The sequence below is a fragment of the Strix uralensis genome, chromosome 7, assembly GCF_047716275.1.
Source record: "Strix uralensis isolate ZFMK-TIS-50842 chromosome 7, bStrUra1, whole genome shotgun sequence".
Classification (NCBI taxonomy): Eukaryota; Metazoa; Chordata; class Aves; order Strigiformes; family Strigidae; genus Strix; species Strix uralensis.
Window position 1 is genome coordinate 34,720,485 of NC_133978.1, and position 18,679 is coordinate 34,739,163.

An 18,679-nucleotide genomic window follows, 5' to 3' on the forward strand; every position below is an offset into this window, starting at 1 on the left:
AGGACAAAAATCACTCTGGATTTAAGCTATGCTTTAGTAGATTTAGGAGCCACAATATCTAGGGAAGCAAGCAAACATAAAACTGACTCATACATGTCTCACATATGTGGCAGTCATAGATACATGTTGTAGAGAAGACACAACATCCTTTGCACCTTGAGAAAAATCAGCACCAGAAAGCTAAGTGTGCTTGCTAATCAAGTGGGTTAGCAAATCCTAGCTGCTTCTTTTTCTACTGTTCTAGATGCTTGGAATTTGGATACTTGCACTATTTCTGCTCAGCACAGCAGAAGGTAAGCATATGGGGTTAGTATTTATATAGCCTTTCTGTGCTGCTATATTTTGTGAGATATTATTCTACACTACGGTGCCTTAAAACTTACTGATTGAGGTTACATAGTTCACTTTCCTATACAGGAATGGCAAGATGAGTGTGTAGGTGTGTGGTCTTTCCTCTTCTCCACTCTGGAAATCCCACCCTAAGAGTGTGCAAGAAATGCTGGGGTATTCTACCTTGGAGCAAGGCTGTTGCCCTACCAAACCTAGGAGATTATTTGTTGTACTCTTCTTTAGCGATGGAAATGGAGAAAAAGCTGGGGACAGAGGCAGCTAATGAGGGTATAGCTTTATATTCAGCAGAAGCCACTGGCTTGTATAGTATCAGATTTCTTGTGTACAGTGTAGTCAGCTGTTTAGCACAGTCTCAAGTTATTGCTGATTATTTGCAATGTCTTGGATTGGTATTAAGAAAAAGTCATTAGCTGTCTTTGCCTTAAGCAAAACACAGCTGGAAAAAGATACCCAAGATATGGTACAGAATACCCACAGAGGAACACCACCAAATACTTCGTTGATGAACAATAAGATGGCTTCTTTCCTTGGGGTAAACTGTAGCCTTTGAAGATCTGAGAGAGGACAACTGCTGGTCTTTACCTTCTGTAAACTGTAGGATTTTCAAGAAACCAAGACACCTCCAGAAAAGAGACGCTGTGAGTTATGACTACCCTGCTCCACTTCTGTGCTCATTCACATATTATTGATCTGATCTGTGTGCTACAGGCAAAGAAGTTTGCTATGAAAGGCTTGGATGTTTCTCAGATGATATACCATGGTCTGGGACTGCAGAAAGACCAGTCCATAAATTACCCTGGGATCCAGAAAAGATCGACATTCATTTCCTCCTGTACACAAGAAAAAATCCTACTGTCTTTCAAGTAAGAAGTATTGCAGTTTAAACATTAGTAAATCACATGCAGAAGAGTAAATAAACACAGACTCCAGCTGTATTCCTGGAAAGTGTTAGAAAAGGAAAAACCTCCACTTTATTCAAGAGAAAACCTCTTCCAACTTCTTGGCAGGGTCTCTAGGGCAGAACTCTTATTCTTCTCCAGCCTTCACAAATCAGCACTCCCCCATGTTTTCTGTATGGCCACGGAGAAGTACTGGGAAACTGCATTTTTAAACTCATTGGGTCATTTTTTTCCACAGATAAGATGGAAGCACATTAAAAGTAAAGTCTTGGCTGCTCTAAGATATGTGTCAAAGCTTGCTTTGAATGGGGATACAGACCTTAAACCACAGTCATGTGAACACTTGCAGATGTGTTTGACATTGCATAACTTTTGAATGCCTGTAAAGACAAGCATAGTTTCAATTTTGATAAGCTGTTTACAGAAAGCAGATTTAAGTCTTGATTAATTTAATATCTACAACAGGAGATCTCTGCAGTTGATGCCTCAACAATTGCGTACTCAAATTTTAACGCAAGTAGGATAACCAGATTTATCGTACATGGGTTTATAGATAATGGAGAAGAAAACTGGCTGTCAGACATGTGCAAGGTAGGTACCACAGGGACAACCTGTCCCTGTGAAGTTCTTTAATTTGCATTTATAAACACATTCTTATAAATTGTCTGTTTTATCTTTCTAACCAACTTATCTCATGGTACTGTAGTGATAAGAAGGGGAAAAGAGGCCACATTTTCAAATTGTTAGCAACTTAAATATGTAGCTCTCCAGCTTGAGGAAAAACAAGAGGCAAAATGCATTCAGTTCTCTTTTGCGAAGTGAGTGATAATAGAATTGGGTTCAATAAGTGTCCTTGGTAATAACAACACAAACCCTGGAGCAAGATACTGCTTAGTAACTAGGGATATTCCAGAAATAACTGCAGAATCATAACTATTGCATCATATTTCTTTAGACAATAGACAGGGTTCTAGAAAATCCTTCACAAAGGTATCAGCTGCCACATGGATGATCAAAGCTGAGGACATGGGCTGACCATTACAGAAGCAATAAAGCTGTAGAAATGTACATCCAGAAGGGACCTCAAGGGGATCATTTCAAAAAACAAAGCTTTTGATCTAGGACTTGTTATGAACAGTGAATGAAGTAAAGCACTCTGCTTTACTGATTTTTTGTGCTAATTCCCCAAGGTATTTCTTAATCCTGTCCCCATACAAAGTTGCAATTGCAGCTTATGGTCTTGTCAAATCCTATAAATATGCTTTCTATTGCAGCTGCAGCTAGCGAAAGCTACTAGTCATATAGCACAGAGCAAAATGCCAGTTGATGGCATATGACACTTTTAGGACACCATTTTTCAACTAACTATTCACACAACTGCAATTTTGTTTAAATTCTATATTCCTATTTTACTTATGAGAACACAATGAGAAATAATGTGAAAGTACACTAAAATAAAGGTATTTCACATTTATTGCATCCCCATTAGCTGCTTCTCTTTGATACTAGGTCAGAAGAAAACAAATTAAATCTATTTGACAGTTCCTTGCTGAAAAAAAAAAAAAAATCTATGTTGATTAGCACTTTATGAACATTGAGGAATGATTGAACAAATTATTAACTAAAAAATCCAGCAAAGTATCAGAAGCAGATTGATGTTTTTATAATTCTCAGTCTCCCATTTTCCACTCTTAAAATAGAGATTTTTTTTCTAGAACCTCACAACCAACAAGATAGCTCACATTTACCTTCAGCTAGTCCCTTAAATGCTTTTAATCAATTTTCACAAGGATGTAGAGGCACATGCTAAACCTTTAAATGCTTTCTCTACTACAGTGACTTATGTTTTATCACAATAATCCAATCTATTTTTAAAAAAAAAAATATCATCTCATGGAGTCTTTTCGGTAAAGAGTGGAGAAAATTGGACTGTGAATACATCAGCCCTCCTGTGTGTATCTCTTATTTATGTTACTTCCCATTAAGTAGTAATCCTACCTGCACATTTATTTTTACCACTTTTAACATAGCCACAGACACTTCTATTGCCTTTTTTGTCCTTTGCCAGTTGTAACTTGCTTTGAATGCTTTCTAATGCCTGAACATAAAGCAAAGAAGAATAAATATACCAAAGCTGCTAAAGCAAAATACACTCAGCCAAACAATTCAGCTCAGAGCAAAAAAGCGAAGCTTCAGATTCTGTGGTAGACAATAGAGTATCTGCTGTATATACATATTCCCAAATAAAGACATAAATCTGAAATGAATATTCAGTTACACCAGCAATTTATATAGCCTGTTATAAAAATATACTTTCTTTCTTACAAATCTGTATGAGAAAAACACCCTTGATTTTTATCATCAAAAATATAAATTCTAATTGAATTTGAATTAAAGAACTACTTTTAAATCACTTAAGTGAATCAGTACATGAGTAGAGTTTTTATTTAGCGTTACAGAGTTTGACTGAATCTAAAAATTAAAAGTATGAGCATTTGTATTGTTTTCCCTTCTGCAAAAAATACTGCTATGGATATTTGAAATAATGGCGTGGCCATTACTACAGCATACCACCCTATTTCAGCATTATGTGAGCACACATACGCCTGTGAGCAGGCATGACCACATATATATGCTAAGGTTTTGGTTCTTAAAGTGTTCACGTACAAATTCATGCAACATTTATGAGTTGACCTGTAATAAGCAACATGAATCAAATCCAGATTGTATTTACTGTGGGACTATATGGTTTTAACTTTTATTTTACAAAACAGAGGATGCTTACTGTGGAAGATGTGAACTGCATCTGCATAAACTGGAACAGAGGCGCAAAATGTCAGTACACACAGGCATCAAACAACGTCCGTGTTGTGGGGGCTGAAATAGCTTATTTTATAAATGTTCTTATGGTAAGAATCTTCTTATTATAAAGCTATAGTTATAATGCTGATTTGAAAGAAATGTGACTCAGGAACTTTGATGAGTGAGAATGTAACCAGCAGAAAACATTTTCTCCTACTCGGTGATCATTTCACAACTTGTGCTGAAAACAGACTCTTTTTTTTAAAGTTAGAGAACTACATCATAACAGCAGGGTTAGCCAGTTTAGGGATATGAAGTTCTACAAGACATCCCCATAGTCAGCCAAACAGTTATTCCATAGATGTTAACAGATGTAAAATGTTGTGTAGTTTTAAATATGCAGAGATAACAGACACAGCAAACTGCCTTTTCACAGAGGCAAAACCTACAAAACAGCTTTTAAAAAAGACAGAAAACCACATGGCAGCCAGCAGCGACTGGAGGACAACTGCTCTCAGGGGAAAGCCCTTGCACACAGTGCCTAATCTACAGAAGCTGCCACATGCCCGCTTTCTTTGCCAGCTTCACATAGGAAGCGATGCTTCATTTGAAGCCTTCTTTCAATCTAGGTGCTTTCAACAAACATTTCCCATAAAAGGCCTATAAATTACTTTGATAGATATCACGCTGGGTCTAGGAGCGCTCTGACCCATGTCCCAGTCTCTACATCTGCATTGCAGCCACTGAATTACTGTCAAAAAAGTCTGAAGGCATCTCTCCTCTCATGTCCTCCTCCAGCTGCCTGTGGTGCCTGACCTGCCAGGTGGAACTAAGGGTTCCTGCCTGGCTGAATCTTGCAAGCCAGATAAGCATCCTGTGAATCTTAATGGGTCTAGGATGTAAAATAGATACAGAGCCTCTCAGGGCTCTGTTGACAGAGCTGTCAAGAGTTTTAACAGCCTCCAAATAAGGGCAGCACCTGAATAAGGAGGTTTGAAAAAAATAGGTATTGAACATAAGTACCTAACCAGACAAACAGATGCTGAAATCCTATAGGAGTTCCCAAGTCTGTAGTAAAATTAAAAGTCACTTTTCAGCCCCTTTTCACTCTTCCCTATTTCTGATAAAAACAGATGTAGTAATTTTTTATATTGCTATTTTCTCAGGAAAAATACAGATACTCTCCAGCTGATGTTCACATAATTGGCCACAGCCTTGGAGCACATGCAGCAGGTGAGGCTGGCAGGAGACGGCCAGGGATTGGAAGAATAACTGGTAAGTCAGTGACTAAAGACACCACTGCGTAACAAATTGTTGCTGTTAATTTTCTCTTACGATTCTCTTACGTATCCGACTGTGGGTTGTAGTTTAGTCAAGGGTGTTCTAGAATTTAGCCTCTTCTCACAGTACACTGAGAAGCCTTGCCCTGGTAAGTGTGGGAAAACAGTCAGTGTGATGATTATTTTGCTTGTGTATGTTTACACAGCAGAGGAAAGGCTCCATACAGCTAACAGAGCCCAAAGGCCCCTGCAGCACATCAGCTGACTTGCTGATACACGTTTTGCCACATGGCTGTGGCAATCTCTACAAAGCTTGCTTTCTGGTGCTTCAGCCTGGCAGTCACTGCCCAGACCAGTGCTAGTTTGGAGCAGGACAGGAGTAATGCTGTAATGTAACAATATTCCATTGTCACTGCTAAAACCGAGCTCACAATAACTAACGTACAACCAGAACAAACTTTAGCTGTCATGATTGTTTTTTCATAATGATTTGTCAAACACTGATGTAATAAAACTGACTGGTAGCGTAATCCCTACCTTCCTTCTCCTAGCAGCTTTTCTCCTGCCATTTTAATCTTTCAATAGCCTGACCTGTTATATAGCAGCACATCTGATGTACAACATCACCCACTGCTTGCAGGTCCCTCCAAAGCATGCTAGAAGGAACACAACTGTGAGCAGTTAGTTATTTTGTACTGTAGTTTTACTAACAATTATAATTTTCCAGAAAAAGATGGATTAAACTTGATGTTTCAGAAGCAGTAGGGTAACCTTGCTGATATATCACCTGTTATCACCTTGTTTTGCTATGCCTACATAAGATTTTCACCTAGCAGAGTACATTAACAGTAAATACTTTTATTTTTTTTTATTTTCAGAAAACTTTCTAAAGTTTCATTTCTTCACTTAACTGTTGATACACTAAATCTCTGTATTTCCTTGGCAGCAAAAATTGAGTCATGTAGGATTATACTGTCTGTCCAGATTCAAGTAGACTTGCTAAGAAACTGCACTCATACTTAAACAGTCAGATTTCAACTGAATCCCCCTTTTTTTTCCCCTGAGGGACATCACAGGCATTATGTTTATACAATCTGTATTAGTTTGAGCTACATGAGCTCACCCTTTCTAGGTAACGTCAGAGCTGACTGATCAGAAAGTACCCCCCCATTTTCATGATATTTCTAAGTAATAGCCTGTCCCTTTTAAGTGCTCACACAATTCTGAGTTTAGACATTTTTAAGGAATATGATGTTCTTTTAATTTTCAGTCAGTTGCACTGATTCAGTTTTCACCTCCCCAGCACTGAATTGCTCTGTCACCTTTCCCTGTTGCGACCTACACACTCTATGCTCTAGGAAAGTGAGGAAGCCTCTCACTACTGCTGAACCAGGTTTTCCTGCTCAGTTCTTTCAGAGAAGGCATTTTTGCCTTTGGCTCTGATTTGTTTTATAGCTGTCCCCATGTCACTCTGAATATGCAGACTCTGGACATCCTCCACTGGTCCCATAAATAGTGTCTGTGTCTCTCAAGATATAATGGATCAAAGCCTCTGTGACTATTGGCCAGAAGCATTTTCATCTTCCCTTTGATCCAACAGCAAGTTTTCATTTTTCAGTATCCTTTGGCTTGTAATCTACTCTCTACCCACACTAGCTGAGAGGAAATGACTCTTGAAGGAACCATTTTGCAACACTGCAAGACTTAAAAACGTGCGTGGCTGAGAGGCAAAGTGAAGCTCTGTGGAAGCACAGACCATCTCAGCCCTCTGCCCACAGCAGGAGCACCAGTGACCATAGCCACCACATAACCACTCGCTATATCCCTGCACTGTTCTTCAAGGGATAGACTGCATCTTTCTTAAATTATTTAACTGACTCTTTAAAAAAGGAAATGGAAATCCAATAGGCATACCTATTGCAATATGAATTCATTTCTAAAACAAATATTCCAGAGACCTCACAAAGCAGAGATACCATTTCGAGTATTTTTAAACCATCGATACTTTCCCAGAGCGCAAAACTGAAAAGAGGTATTATCAGCCAAACTTCTGATCAAACCACTCCTTTCTCAAAAAATGGGTAACTCACCCTGCAGTCTGCATTCTATAGCAGTTTTTTAACATGTTCAGCACTTCCAGAGTTTAAAGCTGTGGGCTAGATTTCCTTATTCATCACTCAGGCAGTGCCAAGGGCAGCGTGCATTAAGCAGACTGACCTTTCATACACAAAAGACAATTTTGGATACTATTAACACAGCCCTTTTCAATTGTTACATTTCCTCAGGGATTACAGTCTTGGTTAACCTTGGACTAACAGCCTACAAAAGTCAGTCTAAAAGCAAAACCAAATCTGCTACCCAGGAACAACAAGAGATGCAAGTATAAGGTATCAAAAATTGTGCAATTTGCAAGACTTTACAAGCTCCTGAAACTGCTGCAGCAATTTGGGAAGCAAAATTAATTCTGGTTTTTGCTAGGATCAAAAGCAAAGTTCATCACTTCAAAACCAGGTGTTTTTCCAAAATCTGACTGGAGCCAGAAGTAGGCAGTCTGGTTTCAACACCTCCAAGCACGTGGGGTGCTATCAGCATCAATTCCTGTTTGCATACTCTCAAACAAGGTACTCTAGAAACCAGGCAGATAGATCAGTTATATGGAACGCAGACACAGCAGCCTCAATTTGAGCAATATTATTCAAGGGGAGTTCAATTTAAAAGAAAAAATAAATTATATCCAAGTGTTGGGATTCAATATTGATGTAAATCAGTAAAATTTAATAGACTTCACATAGGTAATCCTTTCTCTTTCCTGGGAGAAAAGCCACTTGGTGAGAGAGAACACATACCATTAATGCCTATACTACTTAAATATAAGGAACTATAAGCAACTATATATGTGATAGTCTTTATATACAATCATAGTGTTATGTAAAATGATACATCTATCTCTCGTTATCTATACGTAACACTAGTCTTTTTCTGTCAGGACTAGACCCTGCTCAACCTTATTTTCAAGGCACTTCAATTGAAGTCAGACTGGATAAATCTGATGCAGAGTTTGTTGACATTATCCACACAGATTCAGCCCCCACAATCCCCCACTTAGGTGAGTATTCAGTTCCACTGTATTAATACAAAATTATTTATGCCCTGTAGTACTTAAGTATCCTAATCATTCATCAAGATGTGCTGGGTCATGCATAGACACAGAACAACTACACCGTGCTGATCACTAACAGCTCATATCCTAAAATACCAAGCACAGGCAAACTTCAAGCCAGTCATGAGACAATATTAATTTAAAACATGCTTACCCCTGCTTTAAATGCTTCAGGTTTTGGCATAAGCCCAGCTATAGGACATCTTGACTTTTATCCAAACGGAGGAAAGCAAATGCCAGGGTGTGGGAAGAACCCTGTTTCACAGATTGTAGATCTTGATGGCATCTGGGAAGGTAAGTATGTTGATTACATTACAAATTCAGGGGAAGGTCACCCTTCACAACTTAACTTGTCTTAATTCAGGTGTTTTGCATTAGCTTTTGGTGTGTCCACCAGCAATGGCAGCTGCAGAGTGTAGTGAAACTGTTAATATGCTCAAAACACACCATTTTCCAGAGCTGATTCAAAAATAAATAAGACAAAGGGTTTGCCTCTGGAAAATATGTCTCTTCTAAAGTATCTAATAGCAGAAACAAAAGTGACTGAAACTGTGCCAAAGATTTTGAACGGTCTGTAACAACACATTTCACTTTGTTTCTATTTAGTTGCCCAGCAGCAGTACTGGGTGGAGTAGGACAATGATGTGCACAGCTACTTCTGTTAGGGTATCTTCAGCTGCAATTCTTCTCAGATAGAGCAATTAATTAATTTTTTTTAATTACCTATTACAATCTGGGTTGCATTAAAGCAACGTCACTACGTCTATTTTTAGTCAGCTAAAAAAGGATTGGCACGTAGCTGCTCAAATACACTGTTCTTTGTAGTTTTACATGGTTCTAATAAAAGCTCTAAGTATTAGAAAATTTCTATGTGTCTCTATAAAATTAAATTGCATATAACATTAAAAAAAACAAACCAAGACTTCTGCTGTGGAGATTTTTCTGTATATTATCCGAGCTCTTTCTTACATTACTGCAAACACCTTGAACTCTGGGAATCCATGAACTTATTTGTGATAACTAGACTTTTTCTCTAGGTTTTATTCAATGCAGCTGGAGGCATTAATTTTTCTTTTTTTTTCTTTTTTTGGTGGAGTAAACTTGTTATCAATAATAGGCAATTAAAGCACAAAGAAATAACTGTGTTGTATATGATCTTCTTTTTAACCTAAAGTCAGGAAAATAAAGGCAACACAAAGGAAAATAATATATTCATTATTTTAATTTTAAGAGTCTCCCTTCCTTAAGCACCCCCCAAATAATAATAATTCTGTTTTGAAGTCCTCAGCTAGAGCAAATCAGCATTGCCCTAGGAAGTTCACTGTTAAATACTTTTCATTTGGTTTTCTTTTGTTATGGTAATGCATCTGTTGCCTACAAAAGACCTGCTTCATGCAGTTCTCACTTCTATTGTGAAACTCGGTCAGATTGCTTGAATAAGTGTTTGGGAGAGGAGGGCAGGGGCTGGGCTGAGCTGCGTAGTAGGTCTCCACAGAGCATTTCAAGTTTGTATTTTATACCTGTTGAGTCAGTGACATTCCTTAGAGCATCACTCCATTGCAAAAACAAGCTTCAAACGTTATGTTTGATACTCCATAAATTGTGACAAGGTCTTTGAGGAAGAATGATATATCCCAATGACATGGCAAGGGCTGTGCCAGTAGCTTTCCTGGAATGGTAGCAGAAAGGAAGAACTAACCTGGGAGCATCTTTTCACAGGAACTCGGGACTTTGTGGCTTGCAATCATTTGCGGAGTTACAAGTATTATTCTGATAGTATTATCTACCCCGATGGATTTCTAGGCTATCCTTGTGCTTCATATGATATTTTTGAAACAGTAAGTATTTCTCAGAGCTTCAGGATGGACCATATCAAAAATAATGGCCCTTACCTATACATCTGAAATTCAGCCTATTTATGCTAGCTTTGCACCAGACAGTGCATCTGTAAGAGAAGTATCAGACATCCTAAAGTATTATAGCTCATAGAGCTGATGGGCCAAAGTAGGACAATGCAACAGCAAAACAGGGACATCCCTGGTTCTGTGGTGATGTGACAGCCCTGAGCTAGTGTGGCTTCCCCAGGCCTGCTCTGCTGCATCCAGCTGGGGAAGAGGTAAGGAGGAGAGCCTGTCCCTGTAATCACCAAACGTACTTATCAAACAGCAGTGAGTGGGATCCCATATTGTAGCAGGCGAGCTTTAAAACACAGCTTAAATGTTGTCTCTTCAAAACAACAAGAAGTAAAATAATATGTGGTGACCTGATAGGGTCAGTCCATGATCGAAGTACTTTGGTGACTTAAGATGGCCTCAGGGACAAAGAACAATGGACTACAGACCAAGGTCAGGAAGCCCTTCCCTGTCCCGGACTGGGAGATAGCGAACCACAGCAGGGAGGTAATGTGCTCGTCATATCCTACAGGCAGCACAGACAGAGGTATAAACTTACATGGTGCTTAGATTGACCTTTACGTGTTCTGAGCAGCTGATAGAGATCACACTTCTCCTATCACTTTGGGAGAATGTGACTACCTATTTCTGTGACCATAGCAGAAAGCAGCTTTCATGACAAAAATGAGCTTTGTTTGCAAGACAAAGTCTTTCTTGACCCAACCTGAAGGTATAAGGAGACATCATGCTTTCTCATCAGTTGCTGGGAAGGACACCTCCACCTCCCTGCTCCAGTTCAAGACTACTCAAGGATGTGACTGATGTGGTTGGATTGAGCTAAATGGCACAAGAAAAAACAGAGAGCCCTGAAAAATCAAAGCCTTTGAGAAAGTTGGCTAGCTTATATCATCTTTCTCAAGTCACAGAAAGGGTTACTTGAAATTTGTTGTTGCTGTGATATAGGGCCAGTTAGGTGGGTGTGTTAAAAATAAGTCCTATGACTAATTTTTTTTTCTTGGCTGGCTGGATAATTTTATTAATAGATATATTTGTTTGCACTAGGAAAACTGTTTCCCATGCCCAAAAGAGGGATGCCCAAATATGGGTCACTTTGCAGATAAATTCAAGGAGAAAATTAAAAACGATTTCCTGAAACTTTACCTGAATACTGGAGAGGCCAAGGATTTTGCTCGTGAGTTTCAATTGCTTCCATTGCTACCTACTCCTTGTAAACAAACCTTTTTATTTTCTTGTTTTACAATTAATTTTAACAGATGAACAGACCTCATAGCAGTGCAATGGCTCTTCAGTCCTTCATGCCTTTTCCTCTTTTGCTCTAACACTAGTGCCCAGTTTTGGGCCCTCCAATACAAGAAAGGTGTTGACAAACTACAGAGTCTAGTGGAGGTCACTGAGATGTTTAGTGCACTGCACTACAAGGTGCAGGGAGAAACGAGGATAGGCTATGCACAGAAGTTGCAGCAAGGAAATTTCTTTTTAAATAGCATGAAAATTACTGTCACAATGACTGGTTAAATGCAGGAAGAGGTGCCCAGAGAAACTGGGAAATCTCAGTCTTTGGAGGTGTTCAAAACTCCATTCAACAAAGGCAAGAGGATCATGGCTGACCTTGCTTTGAGAAGGGGATAGACCAGATAATCTCCTTTACAACCTAAGTTATCCTAAATGTCAACTCTCACAAGACAGCTCTTCCTTCACCTTTATAAACAAGAATCAGAGGGAGAAGAGTTGCTTTTGCTAATTGTGGGCTAAAAGAAACTTCCCACCCACAAAAATCAGTTTCCTTGAGCTTCAGAATTGTTTTACACTCCTTCTACACTGCTTATATTCTGGTATGTATCAATATCTATTTCTAACACCTCCTCGTTTCCAAATTCACTGTATGTGAAAACCTTCATGGTCAAAATGCTGAGGTCTACATTGGGTTTACCATGTTATTGACTAGCTTTTTTTTTTTCTTCTCCCAGAAAGTAGCACAAATGTCTACCCATTTCTCCTGTTGATCTCATTAGGACAAAATGATAGGTCTGACTCACTGTTTTTTTTATTTGTTTTGCATGGTTATAGCCCAAGGAAGAACAAGGAGCACAAAGATTCATGTGTGAGAGCACTCTGTTAACCCCTTTGAGTCCAGACAGCTTGTGATGTAGACTTGAACTGAAAGTGAAGGGCAGTGATCATTTTCTTTTGCTTTCAACTACAGTGTACAGACTGGAAAAAAAAAAAAAAAAAAGACTTGATACTTTAGAGACTGTTTCTTCCTGGGTACAATCTAACTTACTGTATATCTTCTGTGTAGTTTGGAGGTACAAAGTAACCGTGACCCTCTCTGGAAAGCGTAAAGTAAAAGGATATGTAAATATTGCCCTGTATGGAAGTGGTGGGAACACAAGGCAGCATCAGATCATCAAGTAAGTTAAAAATTGAACAGAAAAGAAACTTCTCTTCTAGAACATTTAATTCATACTTTTACTTAATATTTCTGTTTAAACTGGTCTTATATTAGAGATCAAATTCTATGCCCTATGTAAATGCAGTGACAGTTCACTCACTCTGGGTTTACATTTGAAGGGAGAAGGTCAGAATGCAGGATTCTAAAATATTAGAATTTGGTGTTGCTTGTTTACTGTCCCACTAAGATCTTTCTGGACCTACACTAGCAGAGTTCTGATCTTTTTGTCTTTCACAGGCTTGCAAAATGTTGCTGCCACAGCTGCTTACAGATGAAGTTGCCTCATGATTTACTATATAAAAGTCTACTTTTTGTTGCTCATAACTTTGCCTGCTTAACTGAAGCTGCTTGCTTGCCTCACGTGGTTTTTCTTATTTGCATTTTTATTTGCAATTTTTATTTGCAATATTTGCAATTAAAAGATCTGAAATGATGAAAATTAGGCATTTTGAGGTAGGTTTTGGGTTTTATTTTTTGGTTTTGTTTTTTGTTTATTGACAACTATGTCATTTCCACTTTTCCAAGAAGGACTTCACATCTTCACATGTGGCAGCAGGTGTTTGCTATGAGCTGATCCCAGTTTGCAGGCACCCATGCTTTCACCTGAGATGAGTCTGCCAGTACTGAATGAACTCCAGCACTCTCTATCTGCCTTTTGCAGGGCCTGTGTCAATTCAATTGCTGGAATTGAACTTTTTTTTTCCCCAGCAAATCCTGCTCTAACCTACCAGGCACCACTGTGAATCTAGCAAAGAAACAAAAAGGCAAAGGGATTTTGTCCTGTCTCTCATTACTTCCACTACCATAAGCCTTTTAATATGGAGGAGAATAAACATCCTCCTCTGAAGGCAGATGAATGAGAAAGTGCAAAGCTAGGAGAAGGAATAAAAATCCTATCTTTCTTATGAACTTGGTTAAACGACAAGAAGAGGTTTCCTCTGGGTGGTTCTGCTGGGTCCTCTGCTTTTTTTTTCCCCCTCCTGTATCTCTCAGGTCATGTTTACAATCACAGTTCTGCAGTGATAAAGGCATTGTACATTCAAATGTCTCTTGACTTCATATAGCAGGGGTAAATTTAAGAAAGTAACCTTTCACCTTCAGAGCATGGGGATGGGAAAGGGAAAAGGGGAGGACCAGAGAATCATTGGTTCATATTCAGTGAGAAGTAGTAGCTGAAGCCATTACCAGTCTCAAACTGCTGCCATTTAGAACTTGCTATATTGATGCAATGTGAAATGAAATATGTAGCCAGATTATAAACTACAGTTACCCAAGAGCAGATGCCATTTGACTCAGCCACGGTGCTGCATGTGTGGGAATCTCTGCTAGAGAGCCAGGCCAACAGTTAGTGGATGATCCTTTTGGCCATCCAAAACAAATCCAACATCTGTATCATATAAATTAATTAACATTAAATGAAAATTTTATTTATGTGCAAAAAACCTGCCTAGATAAGCAACAGGGAGCAAGCTCTACCTTCTCCACAGGGATCATCCTGTAATTGGGTCTTCATTTGAGGTGTGATTGCAGCATATCAGACCTACCTTCCTTTGCTTCTTCCGACAAACACTGATTTGGGATGCATTACGTTGGAAAATTTGCAATAATATTGTTACCATATCATATGTTAAATATTATCTCTCTGCTAACTTTCCACTCACTTGCTACTGCAGCCAATCAGTTGACAGGACTGGTAATTAATATTAAACGCTAGCATGCCTCACATCCATACAATGTTATTTTTCACAGGGGAACCCTCCAGCCAGACAACACTTACATAAGCTTCATTGATGCAGAAGTTAACATTGGAACAGTTACAAAGGTTAAATTTCTTTGGAACAACAAACAGTTAAATCCAACTTTTCCTAAACTAGGAGCTGCAACTATCACAGTACAAACGGGAGCAAATGGAACAGAGTAAGTATATCCACTGCAAAAATCTTGAAAGTTAATTGGGAAGATAGGTGACAAAATTAAATGTTGGGTGAAAGCATTTTCATAAGAAAAGCTATTTAAAGCATTAACAAAAAAAGGACCCTCAAGAAAACCTTTCCCTTCCTTTCAAGACACTCTTCATCCACAGTTCAATTCACTACTACTCCAACCCTTTGCCTTCAATAACTTCAAAGAAAAACTTAAAATATTTCCAGGCTTCAGAAGAGCAAACTTCCTGTACAACCCTTTGGGTGAGAAAAATTAGCATTGACTTGGATTATCAACATCATTCTTGCCAAGTTCCTACCATCCACAAGAACTGGTTATCTGTGTCTGAGCTTGCATTAGGATGTCTGATTCGCTGTCAGCTGGAACCAGCAGAAGTTGTCCATTGATAATGATGGTCCCTGAGATCATGATTGACAAAAGAGGATGGTGGTAATAAGTCTGCCCTTCCAATGAGCACTTAAAAGGCTACATACAAAGTTGAGGGAAAGAGACCAAAACTGATTTCTCTAGATTTTGTGGAACATGGTTTGGATGTTCAGATTATAGAATTATGATTCACTGATCCCATTCTACTCATTTTCCTGGACTTTTTAAAACAAACTCCCTCATTTGTTTGATCAGTTATTTTATCCACCTCATGATTGGGTATCTAGACAAGGAGGTACAGTATATGTTTTAGACCCATATACAAATTCTTAATTAAAATGCCATCATTTAAAAGACAACATGGGAGATGAAAACAGATGAAAAATGATTATGTCCCAGCAGCATTACCTTTAAGCAGAGGTCCTAAGTCCAGCTGTAGTTCCTATTCACAAAAGCACATTGCTGGCGAAGCATATTCCTGTAGATAGGCACTCACCCTTCTGTTGACTCATGGCCTTTGCACGAGTAATTGTGACCATCTACATAGTGATGGTAGCACAAAATCTGGGGAAAAAAAGAAACTGTAAAACTAAAGGAAAGCTGGCAGTGAATCAGAATGAATACAGTCCATCAATGTTTTCCCCAGCAGTAATATTTCAAACTTAGGAGCTCAAACTACGCTGTGTTCGGTTGTGTCAAATGATAAATCAGGTTGACTTATATTAAAACAAATCCACTTGTATAATCCCAACAAATGTTGACAACTCAAGGTGCTTGTATTTCTTTTTTCTTCAGATTCCGTTTCTGTGGTTCTGAGACGGTGAGGGAGGATGTTCTGCAAACTCTTACAGCTTGCTAACAGCACATACGGATGCCTAAAACCTTGCTAACAATAAAAGCTAGTCATGCATAAAACACTGGATTTGGCGGCAGTCACTGAAGTTATAATACTGGTGATGTGTGTTGGGCTTTTTTGCTGATTTGGGAGGCAGGAGTTAAGTCTGTGAACACCTCTCTACAGACAGAATTTTTAGAGCAGCTTTAGGAGTGAATGAGGCAAAGCCTATTGAAAAATTCCCCTGATTTCAGCCTGTTTCAAAATGATTTCAGACAAGAGAAGGAAAGGGGACAGGTAACAGAAGCTGAATAGTGGCTCCTGGGCAGTACCAAGTGAAAGCAGACCTGCTTGTCAGTAGGAGAACAGGATTAAGAAAGCTGATGTTCTTAACCAAACTGATGGCTATGCCCAGAATTATAATGAGATAAAGATGAAACAGAGATAGGAGGGTGAGTGTTTACAAAATGAGGACAGAAGTTTAATTTTAATTACCTGTGAGAGATGGAACAGTGAACATGATGGAGAACTGATTTTGGTGTGTTAATGCTGAACTAAGCTTGTACCATATGATCTGGACTGAACTAATTTGAGAAAGCTGCATAGCTATTTTCAAATGTTAGTGAAGTTTCACTAAAATGCTTATAATCAGAACAATCACCAAAGTGTCCTGAAATCCCATATGCTGGCCCTCAGCCTTGAACAAAACTGCCAAATGATGTGGTCAAAACAGGTAATGCAATGAGGTGGTTGCTCCTTTCCCTGCTTTTTGATAAACACATTCAGCTGAAGGGTGGGTAGTTCACAAATTCATTTCTGTCCCTACGTAATCCAGTCTCAGCTCCCTCAGCCTGCTGCTGGAGAAGTGGGCTGCTTCTCCTCTGCTGACAGAGGAACACCATCCTCACTGAAAAAACCCACAGAACTGCTGGGGCCTGGAGACCTACCAACCCTTGGGACCTTTTCAAACCAGCAGTTTCTTTTGAGGTTCCCTAGACTGGGGCACTCTGTTCTTTCTGCTTCTCTGTGAGACCTTTCCTCCCCCAGAATGTCTTGTCCTGAAGGACATCAATGCCCTAGCAAGGCTTTGGATTCCCCATGCAGTGGTGGAGGTTGAAATGAATTTATTCTGTGTTGGAGCACTACTCTTCTAATAAAGAAGAAAAAGCTGTTTAATCAATTCAGTGCATTCTGCCAGCTCTCACCACAGGGTGACGGGAGGGAGAAGATGCTGTACAGAGTGGATAAAGAACTATCAGCACTGAAGATTTGCAACCTGTGGGCATTCTCAGAGCTGGAATAAGTTCCTTATGTGAAAACCAAACTGTTCCTTGGTTTAAACCAGCTGAAGAGAATATCCCCCAGCAATTTCAGTTTTAGTCAGAGATGTGCAGGCTTGCTTTTATGTTTAAAAACCTTCTAAATTGCACTTGTGCTTCTTGCCCAGATTAAAAGGTACTACCCAATTGTGCTGTCCCAGGAGAACAGCATGAACCAAATTTTAATCTGGAGAATCATTGTTTTCCGAGTCCCTGAAACCTTGCCCTAGGGAGGATAATAGAGAATAAATATGTGAATTAGTAAAGGAGACACCCCTTGTTGTGCTGTCATAGATGTGTGTGGTATTAAAATGCTAAACCAGTTTCTTGTCCAACTTCTCTCAAGAGGGAAAACCAGATGGTTTTCGCCCTGAAGATATTACTTGTGTCTTCCCCTCATTACGTTGCTCCTCTCCCTGTGCAGCTCCTCATGGCAGCAGGAAGTACACAGTGAAGTTTTCTTTGTGTGTTTTCTTCCCAGCCTATACTGTCCATGAGGGGTATAAGTTAACATCTATTTTGGCTCTAGTTTTTCCCATCTATGGTCAGCTTTACAGTGGTAGAATAAGAGAGTAAGGCTTAATAAGTTCAAGGATGTGAATAAGTCCAGTTTTGGGTTGCTCCTGCAAAGCCTTTCTCAGCTCTCTGCAGCTGCACAGCCACAGCTGTGCAGGAGGCAGAGGATCCAGCCACAGGACTCTACACACTTTCACACTTCATTCATGTTATCCAGTCCAAGGAGGAGCGCACAGCCCCTCTCCAGGGAGATAAACACTTACGGGTTTACCCAGAGCACACGTAGCCATAGACATGGGAGCTGGCATCTGATGTTGGGTTTCCATGTCCCCCGCATCCATTTGACATTGCCTGCTTCCTTCTGCCTTGACAATTTGTCTCTTCTAGAATTTGGCTTCCTGATCTCAGTACCTCCTGCCAAGGAAACCTCAACAGGGTTATTAACTTCCTAACACTGCAGAAGAGTTTCTCCTTTGTCTTTTGTTCCTTTACCTTAGTATAAGCAGATTCTTGCCTACACAATTGTTTTGACAGTCATGATATTCTCTGCATTATCCTTTGCCATAGCCACTTCAGCAGCCCATGTAATTTTAACAAACACCTAACAGAATCAAGACATTACAGTTGACAATAGGATAATAAAAAATCTCCTTTTAATAATGAACTGGAGCTGCCGTCATCTTGTTTTAGCAGAGTAAAATCTCTCCCCCCCCTCCCGAACACTTTACAAAGCTATTACATAAAATGCAATGTTAAATGAACAACAAATTACTTTCCCTTTAGCTAGCTTTTAATGCTAATGGTGCTATTTATTCCTGACCTTTTGAAATATTAGATTTTTT

General features: G+C 39.2%; 1 protein-coding gene across 1 annotated transcript; it reads left to right on the forward strand.

Annotated features, from left to right (window-relative positions):
- Positions 1 to 244: 244 nt before the first annotated feature.
- On the forward strand, positions 245 to 16,026 carry LOC141945670 (inactive pancreatic lipase-related protein 1-like). The gene is made up of 12 exons (XM_074874050.1): positions 245 to 293; positions 1,060 to 1,214; positions 1,716 to 1,841; positions 4,025 to 4,159; positions 5,219 to 5,327; positions 8,319 to 8,438; positions 8,667 to 8,786; positions 10,212 to 10,330; positions 11,447 to 11,576; positions 12,705 to 12,816; positions 14,607 to 14,774; positions 15,963 to 16,026. The coding sequence occupies exons 1-12, from the start codon at positions 245 to 247 to the stop codon at positions 16,024 to 16,026; spliced, it is 1,407 nt and encodes a 468-aa protein (XP_074730151.1).
- The last annotated feature ends 2,653 nt before the right edge of the window (positions 16,027 to 18,679 follow it).